The 26,290-nt window shown below is 37.0% G+C and overlaps 1 protein-coding gene across 1 annotated transcript; it reads right to left on the bottom strand.

The window, feature by feature from the left end:
• Positions 1-6,642: 6,642 nt before the first annotated feature.
• On the bottom strand, positions 6,643-23,628 carry LOC136819860 (golgin subfamily A member 4-like). Its single transcript, XM_067076111.1, has 10 exons — positions 23,532-23,628; positions 22,911-23,297; positions 22,222-22,376; positions 21,052-21,841; positions 20,191-20,763; positions 13,086-19,544; positions 11,428-12,418; positions 10,832-11,037; positions 10,271-10,502; positions 6,643-7,403 (listed from the first exon to the last, which is right to left on the bottom strand). The coding sequence occupies exons 2-10, from the start codon at positions 23,130-23,132 to the stop codon at positions 7,255-7,257; spliced, it is 9,777 nt and encodes a 3,258-aa protein (XP_066932212.1). The 5' UTR covers positions 23,133-23,297; positions 23,532-23,628; the 3' UTR covers positions 6,643-7,254.
• Positions 23,629-26,290: the final 2,662 nt, after the last annotated feature.

The following is a 26,290-nucleotide window of genomic DNA, read 5'->3' as shown; positions in this document are numbered from 1 at the left end:
AAGAAAACTATTCTTTTTAGGCCTTTATTTTTCATTGGCTATCTAAGGCTATTTTAACATTATTTCCAAAAGAGTAATGACTTGAACTTAAGTGTTAATTTTATATTACTAGTATATATTTCGTATCGTTTTCTCATCATAGTGTTTGAGTGGAAGTTCTGTTTTCTTTTATATATGTTATCATGTTATCCAGACCATGTCCCATTAATAAAAATCAAAAATTTGAAAGCACTTATATCTGTTTAATATTTGTCTATGCTTTAAATGATAGCAAACCTAAATTTCTAGTTTTTGCAACCAAAAGTGCTAGTAATGATAGGTGACAGTTTTGTTACAAATTATCCAAAAAGCCCCAATTAATGAAAATGTTAGCGTCGTTTAGGGATTTCAATATCTTATATTCCTTGTTTATTATATAATGTTCAAGTTTTGACTTTCTATGTTCAGTTAGGAACATTTGGCGAGTTCCTGTACGCGGCCGCAATCAAAAAATTCATAACAACACTCATTAAAAAATGGCGTTCGTGTCTTTTCTCACTATTTTTAGCCTAGACGGTGTGGCAAACAAAGTAAGTATAAGCACACTGTGCTTTTAATTGGCTGAAATTTTTTTTCGCGTCGGAAAAACTTTTTCAAACTTTCAGCAATGATTGACCAAACTGTTAAAATGAAAATTAACCAGCGCATTTTTTATCTTCTTACCTTCTTCATCTTTATTGAAGCACTCGAGGTTTACTGAAGCTAAGCACATAAGATGTTCTTATAATTATTGATATTCACTGAAACACCGTTCGTTGTGCGCTGAGGTGGAGTGCGTGACGTAACTCGCGCGGCAACTAGCTCGCCTTCTGTTGGAAGATCATATTGGGGGTTTTGGCGTTACCACCCTCGAAGCAGCGGGCGCCTCTGTCTTTCCGCAACTCTTTCCACCATTTTAGATGGCCTTAACAATAGATCGCCATAATCTTAGAATATAATTTGTTTTGGTCTCCGGCATTGGGAAGTAGCAATGTTTTTGGTTGTTTTCGATGGGAAATGGTAAGAAACTTAAGTTTACAAGTGTCATTTAGTTTTTGCTGGCTTATAGAATGGCAGTATCCTGGATGGTTTCCCTAACTGATGTTCTATAATATTGAAGTTATTGAAAGATTATGATTTTCTGACTATGTTACTTCATTATCCCATATCTTTGTTACCATTCAACAAAACCTGTCCGAATAACAACAGGTGATAGTTAACATACTAAGCTTTGAAAATTTAAATCAATTTTCATGCATCCTTCAAAAAGTCATTTTCCAGGTCAAGGTGAATTAAAAAGTTACATTATTATCCATTCTTGGTAAACCAACAACAAAAAGTGAAATTTTGTCCTTTCAGGGGCTTTGTTACCATGTTACCTAATTATCTAGCAAATTTCATAGACTTTGAGACAATATTTATTGATTTATTAACAAAAAACGATTTTTCTAACTTTTTGACATGTCACAGGACTTGCCCTTTTTAATGAACATGTCCTGTAGTAATCGCTAAAAACTAATTAGCATGCTTTCAACGAAGATGTCCAAATCACAACAACACAACATTTTGCACGCGAGGAATTTTTTAGTAGACATTTTTACCGTGAACCGGTTTCCTTTTGAATTTAATGTGACCGCCATACTGGCCATCACGGCGTGCGGCCTGTTAGCGCCTAGAGCGTGTGTTTTTATATATAAGGAAGGGGAAACCAGGCTAAGCGCGCGAATTATTTTTATCACGTGACTTGAAGCGTAATAAAGTTGTAAAATTTTAATGATGGACACGAGCAAGTTACGAGGAAGTTTGAATGCGTTTCGTGTGTTGTGTAAAACTGCTTATAATTTGGCTGTTTTTTTAATTGAAAGGATTGCAATGTTTACTGAACTTCTAGTTTGATGGATGAACTTGTTCGATAAGAATGATACCAAGAATTTCATTCAAGGTTTGTTTTGATTATTTTACAGATCCGGTGTCGAGATTGCAAGACGTATGTCGAAATTAGACGATCCTACGGTAGTTAATCAATTCCAAACAACAAAACCCCCGGAAAATTTAAAATTTCGGAATGAGCAATAGACAACCTTCTTTTGAGACCTTGTATATAATTATTCTTTCCCAACTCAACCAAAAAGAAATAGAAATAGAAAAAAAGGTTGGGCGAGAAATATCTAGAAGCTCAAAGAACTTAAACTATACAGCCTGGAGCGGCGCAGAGAAAGATACAGGATTATCTACACCTGGAGCATCCTAGAACAGCTTTTACCAAATTGTAACTATGCTGAAAACAAAGGTGGCATCTTCAGTTACGATAACCAGAGACTGGGTAGAAATTGTTATCTAAAAGAGGTGAACATGAGGCAAAAAAACATATGGAGAGACTCCCTGTCAGAAGAAGGTCCCAGACTATTTAAAGCCCTCCCACAATTCATCGGTAACCTCAAAAACTGCTCCAAAACTAATTTTAAACATCAATTTAAAATTGGACCATTTTCTCAATTTACTACCGGACGAGCCACTGCTGCGGAATTACCTTCCTCTTAGGAGAGCTGATTCGAATAGCATCAAAGTCATGGTCCATCATCGGATTTCTCAAATTGGATGATTGTTGAGACGAACAAAGAAGCCTTCAAAAAGTATCAAAAAAGTACGTTCTTTCATCTTTTCTTGCCGACTCCCTTTCACTTTTTACCTTTGCAGTCGGGTTCATGTAGAGTAAGCTCTCTACAGCGGGAGGCTGTTTTAGAATGCTAGAATGCGCGAAGACAATAGTTTGTTCTGGAATGGTCCGACTGTTAAAAATGCGATCAAAGGCTAAATATTATGATGCTGTTTATTTATTCGCCGTATGATGGCGTATTATGGCGGCCGCCCACACAAAAAAAATCGAGTTAGCTAACTCGAAAATTTTAATTTGTTAAACAAAATCGAGTTAGCTAACTCGAAAATTTTAATTTGTTAAACAAAACGAGCTAGCTAACTCGAAAAATTCGAAAGATTTTAATTTGACAAAAAAAAATCGAGTTAGAGAAATCAGAAATCGAGTTAGATATTTTGATTGTGACGTCAAAATTTTCGTTTGATAACGTCATAACTCGGCTTTTTGCTAACTCGGGAATTCCGAGCCTCCTTTTTAACTGAAGTCAAGAGCGATTTTTCATGATTTTTATTTGAGAAATTGGACTGTATATACTTTCTTTCGTGTATTGAGGTATTAGGCGTTATGCCCAATTTTTACTACTTTAACCCCTAAATTGCTTGAATTTGAGCAATGTCAATTGAATTCTCTACCTGGTCAGGAAGTCCCGGCTAAAAGGTTGAAGTTCATTTTGTTTTGGTCACGTGATCGAAACGCATGGGTAGGTTTTCGGCGGAGGCGAGTCTGCTACCTTAGGACTGTTCAAAAAAGTAAACATTACCTTTTGTTTTTCATGGAAACAAGATGGCTGAGCACCTTGGAACTGAAATCTTTGAAGAAATGGTTGAATCTGATACAGAATTTGACTTACTGGACCCCAATGAGGATATTTCTGCATTCTTTGAGGTTTTAGATGAGGATCTCGAATTGGGTGAGGTTGTTGTGGGCATGGTCGAAGAAGTCTCCACTAGTGAAGCTATTTGAAAGAAAATTGTTTGTTTTGATATTTGGAAAAAAATGTTTTGTTTTTGTTGTTGTTTGGGTGACTAATTATTTTCGTCCGAAAGTATGTTAATAAATTATAATTTTATTTTTTTTTTTTTTTATTTATTTATAGTAATATATTTCGCAGGTCTATCGACCTCTATGAAATAATCATATTTAACATTTTGTAGGCGCACAGTTGGCCTCTAAATCAGTCGTCTTTACAATATTTCATTTTCAGTAACGCGTAAGTCACAGCAGATCTTCTTGAAATAGAGTCTAGTCCGAGGACTTCCTCTAACCTTTATTTGACTGCCATCCTTTTGTAACTTTGTCTTCTCTTTTGCGTTCCTATGCCATTCTTTGATGGTTTCGCGTTCTTTTTTAGAAAAATCATCGGTTTACTCGTAAATCAGTTACAATTTTCTTTAGCTTGTGGACTGATGCTAGAATCTGACGTTTCTCTTCTTCATTCCTTAACACAACTTTTAAGGGTCGCCAACGTTTCGTCCTGAACATCTCGTCCTTTCGAGCTCCTATTCTTTCTGCGCTGACGATGTTTACCTTTAGTCCCATTTGGTTGCTCACAAATTCTTCGACGTAATCTTTATCACTTGTTCGCTGTTCTTCAAGGGTTTCATGTTTGAGTTCATCAATGTTGTGAACAATGATATTGCACTTTGTCAGGTTCAGCCATCGTACTTCTTCTTTCTCTTCTTTGATGAAGTTCTTGATCGTTACCTCTTGTTTCTTCAACTCTGTAATGCTAGCATATGTCTGTTGTTTCATAGTTACCTCTTGCTTCTTCAGTTCTTCTTTGGTAGTTTTTGCGTATGTCCTTTGTTTTTTATCTTTAGCGACATCTTCCTTATCTAAAAGTTTCTCGATTTTCTTCTCCAGCCTGTCCAATCGAGCGTTTGTAGATTTATCTCCTTGTAGTAGGGGGAAATTTGTTCGTTTTTTTGAGGTCGCTCGATTTTTTTAGTCAAAGCACTTGTTATACATTTTTGGAAAGCTAAGGGGTAGGGGAATCAAAATAACTTGGGTGCCAATTTTGTTTCGGACACTTAGGTGTGATTTTCGGACAAATACGACGGTCTCGGGCAAAAATCATAGGGAGAAAAAATAATGAAAATTTCAGCTTGAGAAAACAGAGACCTGTTATATATTTTTGGAAAGCTCTCAAAAAATTAAGATTAGTGATATATTGCGAGTATAGGTGATTTCTTTACCTAACTCGAGATATTAATCCTTAAAAACAGTGTTTTTCAGTGTTTTTCAGCCAGAAACAGCTGTTTTGTCCAGTTTTAGCGCTTTCGGAAGCTCAATATCTCGAGTTAGGTACTGAAATCACCTATACTCGCAATATATCACTAATCTTAATTTTTTGAGAGCTTTCCAAAAATATACAACAGGTTTCCGTTTTCTCGAGCTAAAATTTTCACTAATTTTTCACCCTATGATTTTTGCCCGAGACTGTCGTATTTGTCCGAAAATCACACCAAAGTGTCCGAAGCAAAATTGGCACCCAAGTTATTTTGATTCCCCTACCCCTTAGCTTTCCAAAAATGTATAACAAGTGCTTTGACTAAAAAAATCGAGCGATTTTACAAATTTCCCCCTACTATTGTTGCTCTCCATTATTAACCTTATCAGTATTTGTTGCCTTGTCCTTACGCACTCTTTCTGTACTTGTTTTGATCTTTTCCTGAAGAATTGGCGTGACTGTAACACATTTGGCACATTCGAAGCGCCGGCTTTTGTATTGGAGGCACAGCTGTATCTGATAGGCAGGTAGCTCCGTGCATGCATAATGGACAAACCTTTCGCATCTTCTACATTGTACCACATCATTGTCCTTCACAATCTCGTTCATGAAGCAGTTGTCAGGGGTGCAGAATCCATTATTTTGTTGAATTTCGATTTTTTTTGGTATTTCTTTAGTTTTCGCCATTTTGATGCATTTCGACGAGCACAACCAGCCAGAAAAAAATTTGACGTCAAAATCAAATAATTGAAATAATTACAAGTTTCAGTCCTAAAGTAGCACCTTAGCCTCCTCCTTCTCCGCCGACTTTTACCCATGCGTTTTGATCACGTGACCAAAATAGAAAAAATCTCAACCTCGGGTCTCGCGCAAACCCGATTTCCTGACCATGTATTTCTTCAATTGACATTGATTTGAGTAACTTCAGGCTCAGCATTGTTCTTAGATTGTTCTTATATTTTTTGGCGATTTTGAGCCTTATTGTTCTTATAAAATTGTTCTTTTATAAAAAAAGTGTAGCAGTAAAGGCTTGGGGACACGAGAAGCTTTTATAGCGTTGGTGCAATGCAACATGCTCCATCGTGTCCCCAAGCCTTAAAAGGTGAATGTTGTATCTCCAGAAATAGAATTTTTTTTACATATCTTTAGTGTACAGACAAGCAATCAAATCAAACTCTGTAATCTTTAACACGGCGAAAATTAATTAAGTTTAAAATCTCATTAAATCAATATTTGGTTGTGTATTTTTCCGATCAAAATGGTCAAAGTCAAAATAATAAGAGAGTCATAGGATGATCACTCATCAAAATTTGTCGAAACGAAAAGAGTGAAAATACCCGTCTTACATGTTTTTTTTATAAGCATAACGCTTATAAGCATATGAAGGCTAAGAATTACTAAAGCATATATGTCAGCCTGAAATATTTTTCCAGTTGTCATTTTTATAAAAGGTTTGGTAGAAGTCAAGTAAAAAAAAAGACTTTCCACGGTTTCCTACATTCCACTGCTCCCAAAATCTGAACAAATTTTTACAAAATTTCTGAAATTTCACTAAAAACTTGGCTCGAGGTGAATCATAAGCATGATTCATAAGCATTCATATAATAAGCATAAGCTATGCTTTGAGAACTAAAGCATACACGAGCCCGACCAAGGGGCATACACTTGCTTATAAAAAAAACATGTATTTCATGAAGCTTAAACTTTGAGAAGGCTAACACGAACGAACACGAATTTCATCTATTAGAATTCAAACATTTATTGTTTCGTTTCCTCATATACTAGAGTTCATATAATATAAATTGTAAATCGGTAAATATAATAAAACGCTTGTCGTTAGTTTAAAGTATATAAAATTCTTCTGAAATATAATATTTGTCTGTTAGTTTAGGGTCGAAAACTAGAATATATAATTAGAAAAACAAAATTTAGGTAATACGGTAATAACAAAAAAATAAGAACAAAATAAGACCCTTTTGTGTGTCTCAAACCGGGATACGTATATACAAAAAATATATGTACAAGAATTAGGACTAAAAAAAACAAGACAAAGACAATCTTCTGTAAAGGGCTGATAATTATTACTTTCGTTTGTCAAAAGCATGGGTGAAGGGAAGAGGTAAAACATTATAGATTTTTTTGGAAAACCACAAACGGACCACCAACAATCAATCGATCGAGAAACTTTTAAGTTCCTCGTTTCACTATCATGTTGCATAAACAACGTCAGTTTTGCATCTTTTACCAAAATAAATATCAAATCACCAAAAGTAGCTAAAGTAAGAAACTCGAATGATTGCGTCAATGTACAAATCTAGAAAGTTTTAAACCCCAAATTTATGTTCAAATGTTATTGCATCTTACAATTTTCTTCATCTTGATTTGACTGTGAACGTAAAGGTTTTCGCGCGCTTACATTAGAAGCCTCGTTTCCAGGAAATGTAGCCTCTTTTTCACGTTGTATCATCTCAGTTCGACTTCTTGTGAGTCGTGTTGAGCCTGAAAAAGAGAAGAGGAAGAATCGTGAATCACTGTATATGTGATGATTTCGAGAAAGGAAAATCGAATTCAGCTCGATAAAAAATCCATCAATGTTATAAAATTATGAAGAACATTTTATTATGATCAGATACAACACGTTTTAAAATAGGTCGATACCGAAAACCGATTTTAAAAACATTGTAAGAACATTGTGAGCTACGAGGAGCCTCTAAACATCCATTTAAGGGCTCTGACCATGGTCGGAAAAATGATTTTAGTATTTGAACATAAAAGTTATGTTTTAGGTTTTTTAACACTTTTAACAAAGAATTGCCTTTATAAATTGCTTTTTAATCAAATCCCTTAAGAATTAAGAATTTAATTACAAAAATGACGTTATGAACTTTAAAAAGACGTTAATAATATGTTGCATCACCTTCTTTTATAAAAAGTGCTAAGTTTTAATGGGTAATTAACCTTTTTGTTTCGAAGTTTTTTCAAACTGTCCATAAAGAATTGAACTGTTTTAAAATATTCGGAAAAATTGTCTAAATTGATGCATCAAAAGTTATGGTTGTTTTTCTATGAAGAATTGGGATGGAAAATGGGTCAAAAAGCACTATTTTCAAGATTTTTTTGACAAATAAGCTTTTAGAAAAATTTTCCGAAAAAACAGTTTTAGCTTGATAAAAGATACACCATCTACCGCAAAAAAATTTTCAAAATGTTTTTTCTCCCCCGAAACTAAGCTCTTTAAAGTTGAAATACTCTTCTTTTGCGATTCTTAAATTTTCAGACTCAAGGATAATTGGCCTAACAGAAAATGTATAACATGCCATAGTTTTGTGGGCTACATCAAGTAGAACTTTACATTTTGTAAGTGGCAAATATAAAAAATTCACAATGGTCAGAGCCCTTAAGTAAGTTGAACCAAAATCAGCTCAAAATGCTGAAAAAAGAACACCTAAAAGAAAAAGAGAAGGAAGGCTCTTGAACCGAATCGGGATATCAAGGAAATGATGTAAATGTTATGAGCAACCCAAATTTATCTCTTATCAACGGAAATTAAAATCCTGCTTGATGTTGACTTTGGAATTCGCACTTGAAAACTAAACAGGAATTGTCGTTTTAAGCAACTATTCAAGCTATCTAGTTTCAGTATATACGAACTTTCAGCACATCAATCACACAACTATTCTGACTTTTAGACATGAGAGAGGGTGTTTTAGATTTTATTTAACATGGTACTAGTAAATGTCATCCATCATCTAAATGGATTTCTCCAATTTCTATGTATTTAGCACGTAAAAATATCATTACAGAGTCTGACATTTATGATGACCATTCAACAGATAACGTGATGTTTAAATATTTATAGTGAGATCTGTTAGCACATAAGAACGAAAGAATACTTCAGATGGTGATAAAAGCATTAAATTTGGCACAGATGATCCTTAGAGGGTCTAAAACTTAATTTTAAACAGTAACACTAAATTTTGCCACATGGCCACATGCCAGATGACGTCATCAGGTGGCTGGCCAAAAATTTATTTTTTTGAAAATATTCAAAATCCGATGGTTTCAGCGGAAAGAGTATGAAAATCTGATGAAAATTGAGGTATAAAACATGCCTTGAAACTCTTCCCATCAAAAGTTATGAAGGTTGAAAGTTTTGTGATGACGTCATCACAAGCTTTTCCAGGCAAAACTTAAAAACCTCGTGATTTTGGAACAAATTGACCAAATTTCATGTTTTATACATGAATTCATATTAAAATTGATTGCTCTTTCTGATTCTGATGTTCAAATTGAATTGAAAGCTCTAAATTGTACGGAATACTAAAACTTGGATTTTGAGGTTTACAAGAGGCAGATCGAGGCAGCGTTTTCCCTTTAGGAACACAGTCAGTGTACAACCAACTAATTTCTTTTGGATGTTTTAGGCCTATGTCGTTTAGACCCAAGCATCAGAAGGAACTTTGATTTTTAACATGGATTCATGTATAAAACACCAAATCTGGTCTTCTATTTCCGTTATTACGGGATTTTTAGGTTTTGCCTGGAAAGGCTTATGATGACGTCATCACAAAACTTTCAACCTCCATAACCTTTGATAGGAAGATTTTCAAGGCATGTTTTACTTTAGGCGTACAAACTTTCGCGAGCAGAAACTTTCGCGAGGACGAAAAATCGCGAAATTCACATTTACTTTCGCGAATTTAAGGGGAAAATATTTTTCGCGAGCATAAACTTTCGCGAATCCAGACGTAAAATTGAGAATTTTCACATGAAAAAATAGCTTAGAGGGACAAATACTTCTTGGATTGGCTTTCAAACATTTGTCCTTTGTCTTATCAGTCTTTTAACAGGCTAAAAAGTGCCATAAAGTTACATTTTATTCAAAGTTTGAAGTTTAAAACAGATTTTCTATTTTGTCAAGGATTTTTCGCGAGCATAAACTTTCGCGAATGGCCCTTCCTAGAATTTTTAAATACATTTACTTTCGCGAAAAGGGCCAAAATTCGCGAAAATCGCGAAAGTTTCTGTTCGCGAAAGTTTGTACGCCTAAAGTATAACTAAATTTTCATCAGCATTTCATGCTCTTTCCGCTGAATCTATCAGATTTTGAATATCTTCAAAAAAATAAATTTTTGTCCAGCCACCTGACGACGTCATCTGGCAGGTGGCCAGGTATGAAAATTTGGTGTTACTGTTTAAATTAAGTTTTACACCCTCTAAGGATCATATGTGCTAAATTTCATACTTTTATCACCATCTGAAGTATTTTTGTGCTATCAGACCTCACTATTAATGGCCTTTTATTATTCATAAAAACCTCCTGATTTTTCCAAATTTGCAAAAAAAGAAAAGGAAAATAGTCAAACCTCCAAGCTTTCGGCTTGCTGAATCCATTTTGACAGGTTCTGGTTTCTTGGTCGGTTTAGAGGACGACGTGGACGTCTCTTGAATGTTATTCGAATGTTTGCTTGGTGAGAGGGGTGGCACTGTTGTGTTTTGTTTACGTAAAGCACGTTGTGCGATCGGGTTGATGGGATTTTCTTTGTTGGAAGTGTCGTCGGAAGAAGTGAGGATATCGTTTTCCGGTCTCAGTAAAACCTGTTTGTTAGAAAATTGGTTAACGATATAGTGGATGGCCCTTAGAACGAATCTTTTACTGTTTATTCCATCTCATACCAAAATAATCAACCTCACAGTGGTAACCAAACCCAAACCAAACCCTTTTAACACTTCAGCTAGTGGGACATACTCCACTTTAATATTCCAATATCCATTAGAATCAACATCGATGTGCTAAGTGTTCACGCGTTTAATGTACTGGTGTGAAAACAAAAACAACTAAAATTAAGCCAAGACCGAAATTAACTTCCTCTTTTTGAAAAGCTCAGAGCATCATACAAGACTCGAAAAAAAAAAAGCAAACTTACCTCGTCTTCTGATGAGCTAATAGTGATCGTTTCTCGTTTATAAGGTTTACTGTTCGCGATTCTTGAGCTTCTTCGTTTGCTCGATATACCAGACGAACTGCCTGGCACGGCACCAGGTAGCGTTGAGACACTCGTTGTTGTTGTTTCGACATTCTCATCGATCACACTGTTTATCCTCAATCGTTTCGACTTCGATGGGTAGCTTTCTGTAAAATAAATAAATAAAGTAATAATTATCTCGATAATAATTAAGAAATTTGATTTCCCTGCACCTGTTAAGCAGCGAGGTAAGGTTTATAAAAGAATGGTGGTCCCTCTTGCTAAGTTATAGTTATAAGTTTATCAGCTTAAAATTTATTAACGATGCAAATGTGTATATGAAATAACTTTACACCATCATTGAGCCAGGACCATTTTAACAAGACTATTTCTTGAGTGAATGAAGAATGATTTTTATAAACATTGAAGTATATTATTTTCATCTAGACTTAGCTTTGTATCAACATTTTGAGTCTTTCCTATTCTTGGTATCCCGTCAGCTTATTTTATAGACCTCACCATTCTTTCAAAAACATGAATAAGACAATAGCACTTACCGGACAAAGCATCACTCGATCGTTTCGGAGTTTCATTGGCTCTCAAAGGTAATGATGGTGTTTTGAAGGAAGAATCCGTTGTTACTGCTTCGGAATCTGTACTTTCTTCCTCAGTTGACAACACTTTAAGTCCTGACATCGATTGAGTCAAAGGTGTGACGCCGGTTCCTTTCAAGAAGGGAAACTGAGCACGTTCTTGTTTAAACTTCGAATTCTCTTTGGTAAGCGTCGATAGCATGTTACTTATTTCTTCTACTTTCTTACGTAACCGTTCGTTATCTTCCAACAGTGATGACAACCTTTTGTTGAGTTTATTAACCTCTTTTTCATGATCGCTCGACTTTGTTTTCATTAATCTTTCCAAGTCTTCTTTTTCCAATTGAATCTCAACAAACTTTTCATCGGAAGACAACAATTTCGTTCGCAAATCTTCAAGCATCTTGGAATTTTTTATCGGTTCTTTACTGCTCGCCATATACTTTTTCAGTTCAACGTCTTTTTTCTCGTATTGTGATTTGAGTTTCTCATTTTGCGTCTTCAGTTTCTTCATTTCACGTTTTTCTTTATCCCGTTCTTTCTCATAATCGTCGACCATTTTCGCGATATCATTCCTAAGATCCTCGTTCTGTGTTTTAGCAGATTGTAAACGTTCGTGTAATTCGCTTAGCTCATCACCGTTAAATCTAGCCTTTTGGCCATCATTTCCAGCCTGTGAGACGCGCTCTTCAGCAGCGGCTACCAATTTCTCACACGAGATTTGTTCTTGCTCCAATTGGAACTGCTTTTCTTTACAGTCTTCCTCAGCGTGCGCCAACTTCTTCAGAATGGTCTCAATACGTTTTTCTTTCGATTCGAGTTTTTCTCTTAAATCACGTGTTTGCTCTTCATTGACTTTTTCACGCTCCATGACGAATGCTTTGGTTTGTTCGAGAATTTGAAGGCGCTCCTCTTCTACTTTTTCTTCAATAACTTTCCGTTGTTCACTCTCCATCTAAAGAAATAGTCAAATAAAATGCTCAAACGATTGAGTCTTAAGCAGTACACTTGATGATTATAGTGAGGTCTGTTAGCACATAAAAACGTAAGAATACTTCAGATGGCGATAAAAGCATGAAACTTGGTACAGATGATCCTAAGGGGGTCTTAAACTTAATTTTAAACAGTAACACCAAATTTTATCAACTGGCCACCTGCCAGATGACGTCATCAGACGTCAAAACTTTCAACCTTCATAACTTTTGATAAAAAGATTTTCAGGGCATGTTTTTCATCAACATTTCATGCTCTTTCCGCTGGAACCATCAGATTTTAAATATTTTCAAAAAAATAAATCTTTGGGCGGCAAAATTTAGCTTTACTGTTTAGAATTAAGTTTTCGACCCTCTATGGACCATCTGTGCCAAATTTCATGCTTTTATCACCATCTGAAGTATTTTTGTGCTAACAGACATCACTAATTACAAAGAAATTGACGAGTGTTCACTTACAGCCCAGCAAAAACGGAATCGTAAAAATAAGATATTTCAAAGGAAGGAAGTTAGGGAAAAATTGTTAAGAGCCAGTTAATTAATGTATTGGGAATGGAATAAATGCCTCAAATTGCAGCCTTTGAGTTATGAAAATTAATTGAATCAAAAATACCGAGAAAATTGACTTACCAAGGCAACAGTTTCTTGTAATTTCAGAATGTGCGAATTGAAATCATATTCATCGACATCTCCATCACCTTCTGCGTCCTCATCTCCATCAGTCTTGACTGGCATCAAACGAATACGAATGTCATCCAATTTCTTCTTTTGAGACTGACTCTTCTCTTTCTCCAGCTCTAGACTCTGTTCCACTTCTTGGATTTGTTTCAAGGCTCCTTGAAGTTCTTCATCCTTAGCTTCCATGAAAACAGTTTTGTTTTGTAGCTCTTGTTCTAATTCGTTGATTGAGATATCCTTCTTCTCAGCTTCGTGCATCAGCTTCTTGATCTTACGTTTTTCTTTATCAGAAACCCTTTTACTTTCTTCAAGAGCAATGTTGAGCTCGGTGATTTCAGCTTTGTGGCAAATACTGTTTTCTTTCTCGTTGTTCAACTGATCAATCAACTGTGTACGTTTTTGTTTCAAAGTGTTGACTTCCTCCTCAAGAGATTTACTGGAACCTTTGGTAAATTCCAACTCGGCTGTCACTTTATCGTTCTCTTCTTTCAAGGTATCGAAGCAAACTTTCAATTTATCACGTTCAGTTTCGAAGTAGGATCTTTCTTCTTCGGTAGCATGTAGTTTTGTATTGTTACTGGTGATATTTCCCCTCATTTTGGCAAGCACTCCTTCCCAGTGTTGTCTCAACTCGTCCACCTCTGCTTGATGCTCTTCCGTCGCCTTTTCCACTGTTTCTTCTGATTTGACTTTCTCGTCACGTAAAGCTTGTTGTAATTGCTCACATTCTTGAGTCTTGGATTCGTGTTTCTCAACAGCTTTGGATAAACGATCACGTAAAGTATTGGCTTCATCTGACATCTCCTCTTTAATGGTCACAGTGTACATCAACTCGTCTGTTTTTTCTTCTAGCTTTTTGGTAACGTTTTCATGTTTCTCCTTCAACTCTTCTTCACTTTTCAATAATCCTTCAATACGTTGACTAGCTTTTTCTAATTCGGCAGTCACTCGTTCAGAATCTTTAGAAGCGATATCCAATTTTTCTTGCAGCTCGTTGACTACTTGTTCATTGTTTTGGACGTGTTCGCCAACTTCGGTTTCAGTCTCCTCTAGCTTGTTCTCCAAGTCTTTGATGTCTGATTTCAAACGAGTGATCTCTTCTGTCAATTGCCGTCTCTCTGTTTCATGGCTTTCGTTAGATTCAGCAAAATCCTTCTCCAGTGATCGATGTTCAGTTTCCAAGGTCTGGATTTGTTCTATTGCCTTTATCCTTTCAACTTGGAGATCTTTCACATTCGCAGATAGAGAATCAACTTGTTGGATAGCTTCATCTTTCTTTGATTTCTCAACATCCAAACTCTTTTGAAGATCTTGATTCATCTTATTAAGGCATTCTTTCTGCTGAGACAACTTATCAATATCTTGTTGCAGCTTGGGAAGGGATTCCTTAAACTCGTTCAGATTCGAACCCATTTCATTGATGATCTTCTCAGCGTTGGTCAGTTTGTCTTCCAAATTAGTTTTCTCTTCAAACATCGATTCAATTTTCTCGTTGGCATCTTGAAGAGAGGCTTCACTTTCGTCCAGTCGTGTTTGGATATCAGAAATTTTGGATTCTTGACCATCTCGGGTAGATTCCACATCGTCCAATTTCGCCTGTATTGAGGTTAGTTCTTTGGTCTTCTCTTCAAGTAATCTTTCATGCTCCCCTAAAGCAGATTCCAAGCGAGCAACGTCCTCTTTCGTCTCGGATTTCTCAGTTTCAGATTTTTCAACGAGCGTTTTAAGGTTTGTTATTTCATCCTGAGCTCCATCTAACGAATAGGTCAAATCAGCTTTGGCGTTGCTAAGTTCTTCAATCATTGCTTTGGCATCTTCAAGCTCGGTTTGTGTGGACTTCAGTTCATTTTGAAGGTTTTCTTTATCAGAAGCAAGTTGCTCAATCTCACTTTGCAAGTCTTTCAATGAAGCTTCTCTCTCAGCAACATTTGACTTCAACTCTTCGCATTGATTCTCAAGGGATTCGATAGTCTCTTCTTTTTGTTGTAATAGCTCTTTTTGACCGGCAATCTCTGTTGATAAAGATACGATATTTTCTTGTAGTTGGTCGGCCTCCCTCTTCAAAGAAGTGATCATTGTTTCTTTATCATCCAAGGAGAGCACCAATTCCCCATTGTGTTTCCTTTGAGCATCCAAATCTGCTTTGGCGGTCGTCAACTCAGTGTTCAACTGTTCAGAATTAGTCTTCAAGTCCTCCATCTCCACCGATAACTCTTCATTCTCCTTGTGTCGAGCATCTAACTGATCTTTTGAAGCGGCTATCTTGTTGATAAGACTTTCTTTGTCCACTGATAGAGTTTCAAACTCCGTCGACAAAGTTTTATTCTCACTTTCCATCGTTTTGACTTTGGAAGTGAGTTCATTCATGTCTTGAGCGTACACCAAATTCAATTCGTCTTGTTCCTTTTCGAGGGCTGTCATTTTAGATTCCATTTCTTCGCGTTGTGATTGTAATTTGCCTTCAAAGGCTATTGTAGCTTCCTCGTATTCAGTCTTCATTTCGGCAATATCATCTTGGAGATTCTTATTCGATTGCCTCAGTTCGTGGTTGATCGTTTCTTGTTGGGCAATCTTTTCTTTGTTGGATTCTACTTGAATCTTGAGTGATTGTCTCTCGTCCTCGATTTTCTGCTGCTCATCCATCTGTCCTTGTATTTGAACTTCAAACTCTGCTGCCTCTTGTTTAATGCCTTCTAGGACGTTCATAAGCTCAGTCTTTTCTTTGCCGAGATCTTCGATTTGACCCTCCAAAGTTGCAATTTTCTCTACTTTACAGCTGACGTCCTCAGTTAGTTTTTCAACTTCTTGGGTATGTTTCTGCATCATTTCTTCGTCACATAATAAATGCGATTTTTGAAGTTCACTGATCTCGCATTGATGTTTCTGTACCAACTCCTCAGTTTCATTTTTCAATGTTTGAATATCGTTTTCGTAATCTGAAGTTTGCGTTTCGATTTGTGCTGTCAGTTGGTTGATCGATTCGAGTAAGTTCTGTTTTTCCTGGTTCAGTTCAGTTACCGAAGTTTCTACTTGTTGAATATGGAGATTTTGTTGATTAGATGTTTCTTCAAATTGTCGTATGGAAGCAAAAGATTCTTTCAGTTGATTCTTTAGGCTTTCAATATCATTTTCTTTTTGCTTCAAATCGATCTCAATCTTACTATTTTGTTCACTTAAATTATTTTGAATCGATGATCTATCCTCAAACAACTCCTTGTATTTACTGTCCATGGTCAGGAAATCGTTCTCCAGAGATGTCAGGTTCTCTTTTAAAGATGCAATAACGCTCTCCTTGGCTTCCAACTTGATCTCAGCTGCTTGTTTGGCTTGAGACAATTGCACCAAATGATTCTCACAATCATCAAGCTTTGTATTGAGACTTGAAAAGTTTGATTCCCATCTGTTCGACTGGTCATCTAACAACGTGGCAAAACTTTGAGCTCGTTCGCCTAATGAAGAAATTTGAATCACCAGTTCAGCGTTCTGATTCTGTAGACCTTCAATCTGCAATAAATTTTCCTTGGTCAAGGCTTCTTTCTCTATCAAAGTTGTCTTAAGCTGTGAATCAATATTTTCAAAAGCCGCCTTTTGTTCCTCAAGATCTTTCTGACAAGACGACAACTCTTCATTCACAGATTCCAAAGCTTTTTGTTGCTGTTGAATTGCCAGCTCCTTTGAATTCAATGTTTCTGCACCATTGACCAAATCTTGGTTAAGCTTCTCCATGACTTTTTGATGCTCGGCGAGACTCCCCGATAGACTACCTTCGACTTCTTGAATCTTGCTTTGTGATTCGTTCAAAAGATGCTCTAACTCTCCAATCCTGGTAACGTCAGCTTCAGATTGTTCCTGTCTTTGTTGGAGCTCTTCATTCAAGCGTTGTTTTTCATCAGCGAATTGCGTTTGATCTTGACGTAATTTTGTTTGGAGAGAATCGACTTGTGAAGCATAATTGACAATCTTGTTCTGCATTTGGAAATTGGCGTCCATTAATGCTTTGTTTTGACCAAGTTTCTTGGTGACTGCTTCTTTAACTTGTTGAATCTCCTTAGTATGTTCAGTCTCCATACTCGCCTTTTCGGTCTTCAACTTCATGATCAATTCATCCGTCTCTTCAGCTTGGTTCTCCAAATCTGCCAAACTTTTGTTCTTCTTCTTCAACTTCTCTTGGAGGACATCCAATTCTTTTTTCATCAATGTCATCGCTTCATCACTTTCAACACTTTCAACTTTGTATTCTTCGATTGATTTCTCACAGATGGAGACTTTTTCACTCAGTAAAACCTCCTCAGCTTTCAAACTCTCAATTTCCTCGTCTTTACATTTGATTATCTTCTCGTTCAAATCGTTCTGTCGTGCCAGTTCGTTATTCACTTGCTCCTGGCAGAACTTCAGCTCCATAATCTCATCATTGCGACTAGACAGCTCATTCTCCAATTCTTTCAAACTGGCTTGCAATGTTTGCCGCTCAGATTCACTGCTGGCAAACTTCTCGTTCGTTGTAATGACCACAGCTTCGGCAAGTTGTTTCTCACCATCCAGCTTCACAATCTGAGTTTCCAAATCAGAGATCAAAGCTTCTTTGGTTGCCACGCTCAGCTTTTCTTCATCTATTGAAGTCTCCAGACTGATGATTGTATTTTTCATCTCCTCGATTTGAGATTTAAAGAGCAGCAATTCTTGTTGTTGTTCTTGTTCACGTCCAAGACTTTCTTCTATTCTCTGCTCCTCGGCAACCAACTTCTCTTTAAATTCAGTAATCTGTGCGACCTGCTTCCCGACAATATCTTTCAGCTCATCCCTGGCGTTACAAACATCTTGATAGTGTCCTTGAAGTTGTGACAAGCTATCCTTTAGGAGAGATATCTGATCAGCGTGGGTGCTCAGTGCTTCTTCTTTCTCAGCACAAGTTTGTGATAATTGGCCAACATTTAGATTCAATTCGTCAATCGTGGATTCTTTTGATTGAATTTCTTCTTTCAAACTTGTCACCGTTTGTTCAAGGTCAAATTTTAGCTTTTCAGTATCGACCAGTTTCATATTGGTGTTTTGAAGTTCGATTTGTATCCTATCTAACAGTGTTTGCAGATTGACTAGGAGAGCATCCTTCTCATCCAGTGATTGGCTTTGAGTTTGGCAATTCTGCGTCATGTCTTCCAACTGCTTTTGAAGAGATTCTTTCACTGTTTCAACGCTCATCAATGTCTTTCGGCTTTCCTCCAAGTCCTGGTTTAACCCCTGGACATTTTGTTCCATTTCTGCAAGTTGGTTATCACGGCTTTGTAAATCTTTATCAGATTTTGCAAGATTTTCTTCCAAGGCTGCAATGGATGCTGACTTCTCAGCTAGCTCGTTATCAAGAGTTTTAATCTTCATTTTCAATTCTTCGTTCTCTGTCTGCAGAACACTGTAAGCTTCTTTTGTCTCTGAGAGTTCAGCAGTTAACGATTCCACTTGTTGGGTGAGCACGTTAATTTGATCTTGAGCAGTTCTCAACTCTTCTTCCTTAGTCTGTAAAACAGATTCCAGTCTGGTTAGCTTCTCCGTCAGCTCCCCAATCTCCGAATTCTTTTGATTCAACAGCGTGTTCAATTGTTCCAATTCATCAACAGATTTTTGATGTTGGTTTCTCTGTTCCTCCATCTCTTCATTCAAATCTTCAAGGTCGTTCTGAGCCATTTCCAATTGACTTTTCACGTGGTTCTTTTCGGTCAACAAATCCTCGTAAGTTTGCTGTCTCAATCGTAGGTCATCGTGTAAAGTCTCCAGTTGTTCTTTCATCTGTTCCAAAGCTGTTTCTTTGCTCTGCAACATGCTGGTGACCTCCTCAAGCTTTTGTTCACTGTTTGAAGACTGGACGACGAGCTTTTCCTTTTCATCTTTAAGTTGACCATAGGCGATGCTCAGCGAACTCAATTCTTTTGCCATTGAATCGTGGTCTTTGGACAGATTTTCGTTTGCGGTTCTGAGTTGATCACTCTGATGGGAGATCGTCTCCATCTCGTGTTCTGTTTCTTCAGTCTTGATGGTTAATTCTCGGATTGTGTTCTTCAGCTCGTTGACCTTGATTAAACTCTCTTGTTCCTGTTTGCTGAATTCTTCAGTCAAGGAAGCGTTCTTCCGTTCCTTATCTTCAATCATCGCATTCAGCTCTTCACATTGCTCAGTGGAGAGGGTCAACTTGTTGGCGACATCACGCATTTGGGATTCTAACTCATCGATGACAGCTTTGGAGGAATTGTTCTCACGCCTGAGTTGTTCATTTTCTTCAGTGATGATTTCAATGTTGTTTTCAAGATGGTGCTTTTGATTTTGCAATGTCTCCAAAGCATTTTCGACGTGTTGGCTTTGTTCTTGGTATTCTTGATTCTTTTGTTGGACTTCGTCTAATTGTCCTTTGACCTTCACATACTATAAAAGAAAAAGTTAAAGAGAAAGTTAAAATTGATGTTTTTTTTGTCTTAATTGGACTGACTAAGAATTTTTTTCACGAAGTAGGATCGAGCCATAAACACCTTACTGTAATCAATATTGGTATCAAAACAACTGAAGCAAGCAAGAGTAAAAATTAGGTTTAAAAAACGAAAGGCAATCATTTTATTACAGAAGATAACATAAAGAGAATTCTATTTATCTCAATTCAAACAAAGGTTTTTCGGCTCATTTGGTTATTAGAAATATTCGTGAGCAACTGCCATTGGGAGAAAAATTACTTTCCTTATAATCATAGTTTCTGTTAAAAGTTTGGCTTTCCTAAGGGGAGGTACCAGTTAAGGGGGGGGGGGGTCTTCTTACCTAAGGGGGTGGTCTTCTTAGATAAGGGGGATCTTCCTTGAATTATGACTCTTGTACAATCGTTTCATTTATACTGATTTTCTAAGGGGGAGTGGGGTGAAATTTTAAATAAATTTCCTAAGGGGGGTTAGCACTTAAGGGGGGCCCTCTTACCTAAGGGGGGGTCTTGACCCCTCTAGAAACTATGATAATATGGGTTAAAAAGGGTAAAAAATGTGGAAACATCTAAAATCTTTTATTGTTGGCAAGACAACAAAAATACCTGTTCTTGGAAATCTCGTTCCATTGTTTGCGTTTTTTTCGTCAAATCATGAAGTGCTTGCTGTGATTGGTCCAATTTGACACTGACGTCTGTATATTTCGAATTGAGAGCTTCTTTTTCGCGTTCCTCTTGCGAGAATGCTTCAGCGAGCTGATCTTTCTCTTTCACAGCTTTGTGAAGGTTGACATCCATTTCTCTCGCTTTTTGTTCAGCTACGTTTTTCTTCTCGTTGGCCAGGCGTGCATTTTCCGCGAGATCGTCAGCATCTTTCTTGAGTTTATTGTTTTCCTGTTGCATTGTGGATATACTCTTCTCCTTCTCTTTCAGTTCAGCATCAACTTTCGCTTGTTTACGATGGATCTCTTGATTCTTGTTTTCCAAGTCTCGTTTCTCGTTTTCGAGGCCTGTTAACCGTTTCTCGTAATTTTCGTTGGTCTTTTGGTTCTCTTGTAGTTTCTGTTCTAAAGATGTGATGTCTTTTTGGAGATCAGTAATCTTCTTTTTCGTTTGTTCATTTTCGAAAGTTGATCGCTCCAGAGCATCCTTGGAGAGCTGTTCTCGCTCTTTAGAGACCTAAGGTGTGAAATTTAAAAGGTTCAACAAGAAGCGTTTGAAATGGTAATGACAATCAAGAGAGGTAGAAATAATTATCCCCCTGGGAAATCAAAACCTATTTGGTCTGTTCCATTTGAAATTGGGCTAGAGCATAGAGCAGTTCAACAATGTTGTAGAAGCAATCAGCCAGCTCATATTCATAGAAGTTAAGATCAGAGAGGAAACTTTTGACATTCTCTACGATACTAGTCGGTGAAGATGATTATTATGCTGAAAACTATCAGGAGACAAAGATGCATTACATACCTTTGCTTCTTGTTTGAATTGTTCGAACGCTTTCTCCATCTCCTTCTCACGTGTTTCGAACTCACGAATAATCGAATTCTGATCCTTCTCCTTCTCCGCACTCTCTTTCTTCAATTTTTCAAGATGAGTTTCGGAAGATGTCAATTTAAACTCCAGATCTTGGCAGTTTTGTTTTCGAACTGCCAACTCTTTCGTAGTTTCTTCCAGCTTCTGTTGTGATTCTGTTAATAGTTTATTCGAACTGGTGTAAGCCTCTTCTCTTTCTTTCAATTTAGTTGTCAACTGGGTTTCGATTTCCTTAACCTTAGCTTGTGATTGACGCTGAGTCTCTTCTAACTGCTTCTGAAGTTGGCCGACCCTCTTTTCCGTTTTTTCTATATTTTCCTCGTACTGGGCACACTTGAGGTTCAATTCAGAGGCAAGTTTTTCGCTAGCGATCATATCATTCTTAGCACTATTAGAAAGTTCTTGAGCAGCTGATAATTCTCGTTTGGTTTCTTGTAGTTTCATATCGTAAGAAGCGATTTGTTTCTTGTGGACTTCCTCTAGCTCAGCTTTTATTTGGTCAACGTAATGCTGGTGATTTAGTTTCAATTGGGAAATACTAGTTAAGTGTTCATCGATTTCACGTTTGAGGGTTTGTTTTTCGACATTCAGTTGATGGTGTTGACATTCTAAAGCTTGATATTCGCGTTGTGTTTCGCAATGTTTTCGTTCAACTTCTTGGATTTGATTTTCCATTGCTTGTAGCTCGTCTTTCCTGGCTTTCTGATCAAGTGCTATTTCCTCTCTGAAGGAAACAAGGGGAAAGTTTTACAAGTATTAATAAATACACAGATGCACATAGCAATAATAATTTCAAGTGAGTTGGACAAAATTCTGATTGGTGTTGCTTTAGCTTGAAAATTATGATTTTTAGGTAGGACAATGAGTAATTTAGAGCGGACAATGTTCAATAACCCAATTTTATTTCTATCACTGCTCCGTAAAGCAGGGAAAATTTTCAGCAAAAGAAAAAACAATGAGATTTGAATTCAATTTGTTTCAACTCGATTCCTCAAAATCAATTAAATTTGACACCTTCAATTTTAAAGAGAACGGACACAACACAAACAAACAAACAGAAACTAATCATAATAAAATCAGTACCATCACTGCTCTAATAGTCACCTCATATTTTTCTCCTGTTCTTTCATTTTTTCTTCTTGTGCTTTGACGGCAGCTTGATTATTGTGCCGTTCGCATTCGTATTGCTTTTGCAATTTCTTCAAACTCGTTGTCTGTTCTTCGTATTTCATAGTGGCTTCATCCATCGAACTGGTTAGCTAAAGATGAACCAAAAAAATGGTCTTCCATGGAACTGTGAGTGGATGCAGTTTGTAATTACAGAATTGGATGAACAAAACCCAGAGATTCCGTAAAAAATATTCATTGCAACTGAAACTCGCAGGATGCAGAGTGAAAGGTAAATGGAATCTTAACCGGACAACAACTGTATTTAGTTTCGTTCAAATAAAATAATAATTCAAGTCATTTAATGTCATGGGTTTCCATTTCTAATAGAGGGTAGGCTGCACGCATCCCCTCTGATATGATTTGATATAGGGAATGTGTATCGTCTACAATATTTCTGTCCCAAATTACCCCCGTATGATTATGCGTCATAAAGAAAGCAACACAATGACTTCAATTTTTTTCTTTGATTGGATGTGACGAAATTATGTAAATTCATGCAACTTTTGATTACCCCGAATTTGGGGTAACTCTCGGACGGAAATTTCATACACAATACGCATCCCCTATATCAAAATAAATTCTGCGGATGCACACGGCCTAAATAAAGGAGAGCTGAAACAAACCTTGATAATTTCATGTTCCATTTTTTCACAACGCATTGTTTTGCTGTCAAATTCAGCCTTTAATTTGTCATAAGACAATCGAAAATCTTTACTATTTGATTTCATAAGGTTGATCTCGTGTTCGTATTTTCTAATGGATCCCTCGAGCTCGTTTATTTTGGCTTTCATGTCAGTGTCAGGTCCTTGTTGTGAACTTTCTGTAGCAGTTTCAGCGTAGTCCATGAGCGTGTCACCAAAAATGTTGAATGTATTCGAGTTTTGTGACGATTGGCTAGATTTTGAAGCCGGTTTCTGTGGAGTGTTTCCAAATTGAAGGAGGTCTGGTGGCGCTGCATTCGAAACTTTTTCTGTTGACTCGTCAAAATTGATCAGTGAAGAAACGTCAGCCTGGAAAAAAACAGAAATTTCCAAATGAAAAAGGTTTATTATACTCATTTTAAAACGACTCTTGAATTTTTAAGCTGAATTCTGAAATGGAAACAGATAGAAATGTCATATCTCCAACTCGGTTGAGATGGAAATTTTGTTGTCAACAGTTTTTAAAAGACACAATGACCAAATCAATATCCATACTTGGAAGAAATTCCAGCTAACAGTGACGTTAAAAAAAACTAACTTTACCTGAGATTGTTCAGATGAACTATTATTTTTATTTGCAGGTGCTGCATTGAAAACATCATCAGAACTGCTCAGCTTCAGTCTTTTGCTCAATTTAGCAATATCTAGGAAGAAATAAAAAATACATAACTGAAGTTTATATCTGTCATTTTTTATATGTTTTGATTATAACTGTCTTGCAACTGTCTTATTCACCAAACTTAAAATGTGAGGGAGTTTTCTTACTTATTTTATTTTATTTTTTTTTTATTTTATAGCAATATATTTCGCAGGTCTATAGACCTCTATGAAACAGAACTTATGATTTTACATTTTATAAAGTTTTTTCTCCCATTCTTTTATCAAACGCTCTTTGAAGACTTGTAAGGATGGTGCTTCAACAATATCTTCTTCTAGATCATTCCAAGGTTTCACACTTCTGTAAAAAAGAGAGTTACTTTGGTAGCCTCTCATACCGTCATTAGCAAAGTTCCTTTGAAGCTCGTAATCGTGCTGCCGTCGTGGTCGTGTTCGAGGAGTAAATTTCTCTGATCGTATAGACTCGTCATAAATGTGGAGGTTCTTGAAAACTTCCACCATATCACCAACTTGCCGCCTGGTCTTTAGGCTAGGTAGATTGATGAGTCGTAGCCGATCTTCGTATGAGTAGTTTCTATAGCAACTAACTAGCCTTGTAGCTCTTCGTTGGACGCCCTCGATTGCATTGATATGTTTGATTAGCCTTGGAGACCATACTACATGTGCATATTCCAAATGGGGTCTGACAAATGCAATGAAAAGCGTTCGAAACATATCTGGTGAGAGAAATTCGAAGCTCCTGCTAATCAAGCCAACGATAGAGTTAGCTTTCTTGATTTTACTGAATATATGGGCTTCAAAGGTCAGGTCACTATCGATTATCACTCCTAGATCTTTTTCTTGGTCAACATGTTCTAGAACAGATCCTGCTATGGTATAGGGATGGGCATATTTGATGTTCCAAAATTTACCCAGTGTTAAAACATGACACTTGTTCGGATGAAATTCTAAAAGCCAGTCCTTTGACCATTTTTCCATGGCATCAATGTCTTCCTGTAGCCTGAGCGCATCTTCGGCGTTGTTTATTTCTTCCACCAGTTTTGTATCGTCAGCAAACAGGAACATTTCTGCTTTCGTAGCCTCTGGTAAATCATTGATGTACAAAACAAAAAGTAGTGGACCAAGTACACTTCCTTGTGGAACTCCACTCATAACTTTACATCTTCTCGACAATGTTCCGTTTACCTTTACATATTGATAACGGTCAATGAGGAAGGACTGTATCCAGTTGAGCTCCGATCCTCTGACCCCATAAGCATTCAGCTTTTTCAGCAGCCTGCGGTGTGGTACGGTGTCAAAGGCCTTCGCAAAGTCAAAATAAATCACATCAACTACTTTATTATTTGATATCGAATCCGCACATTTATCAAGGTATGTAAGTAATTGTGTTACCGTTGATCTCTTTGGCATGAACCCATGTTGTTTACTAGATAATAGTTTTTCATCTACCAGATGTTTCATAATTTGGTCCCTTAGCGCTCTTTCCATCAGTCTGCAAGCGATGGATGTAAGACTGACTGGTCTGTAATTTTCAGCTAGATTTTTGCTCCCTTTTTTATATATTGGTGACACATGTGCAACCTTCCATCCGTCTGGCAGAGTACTTTCATCAAATGATTTAGTCATGATTGTGTGGAGCGGGACAGCTATGTAGTCCGCTAGCTCCTTCAACATAATTGGATGAATTTCGTCCGGACCAATTGACTTATTTGGGTTGAGACCTTTAAGTTCTTTTTTGACCATTTCCAAAGTGAGATTAAACTCTACTTTAGAATCGGTACGTGATTGAAACTCCGGAAGACTATCATCGGGCTCTTTCGTGAATACACTACAGAACTGATCCTGTAGTATATCAGCTTTGTCTTCGTCCGTATAGTGAAGAGAAGATTTATCCTTTGGGTTGCGCAGGAGAGGCGAGATCCCAGATTTTGTTTTCATGGAGTTACGAACATGTCTCCAAAATCTTTTTGGACTCCTCTTTGCTTGCCCACATATCCGTTTTTCAAGTTCCCTTTTTACTTGTGTTATCTTTCTGTTAGCTTCGTTCCGTGCAATCACATACTCAACTCTAGACAGTTCCTCTCTACTTGTACCGATCGATCGTATCCACTTTCGATGAAGACGCCGCTTTTCTTTAAGATATTGTTGGATTTCCTGATTTATTGCAAATCTTCCTCTTTTCCCATAGACTCGTTTCGTTGCTGAAAGTGGGACAAATTCGGCCCTTAGTTCCAGTAGTTTTTCTTGAAACATCTTCCAGCAACTATTCACTTGATGGTCTTCAGCTCGGACCTTGAAATCATCTACCCATCCTGAAGACTCCAGGTGTCTTTTCATCGCTGCAAAATCTGCTTTATTATAATTAAACCTCTCAGTTAACACTTCTGGGTCGAGATAGCATTCAAATGAAAATGAGAGTACGCTATGGTCACTTTTGCAAAGAGGAGCTAAGTAGTTGATTTTATTGACTTGGTCTTCTTCATTAGTGAGTATCAAATCGATTAACGATGGTTCATCTGTTCCTCTGGCTCTAGTCGGCTCATCAACGTGCTGGAAGAAGAATGTGTCCCTCAAGGCATCGAGAAACTGTTCATCTTCCTTTGTTTCGTCGTGGGGTGTCGACCAATACTCCCAGTTGATGTCTTTGTAATTGAAATCTCCAACAATGCATTTATGAGTATACT

The sequence above is a fragment of the Clytia hemisphaerica genome, unplaced genomic scaffold (assembly GCF_902728285.1).
Source record: "Clytia hemisphaerica strain Z4C2 unplaced genomic scaffold, Clytia hemisphaerica genome assembly, whole genome shotgun sequence".
NCBI classification, from domain to species: domain Eukaryota; kingdom Metazoa; phylum Cnidaria; class Hydrozoa; order Leptothecata; family Clytiidae; genus Clytia; species Clytia hemisphaerica.
The sequence above is the reverse complement of the archived record's forward strand: the minus strand, read 5'-3'. Positions and strand labels throughout refer to the sequence as shown.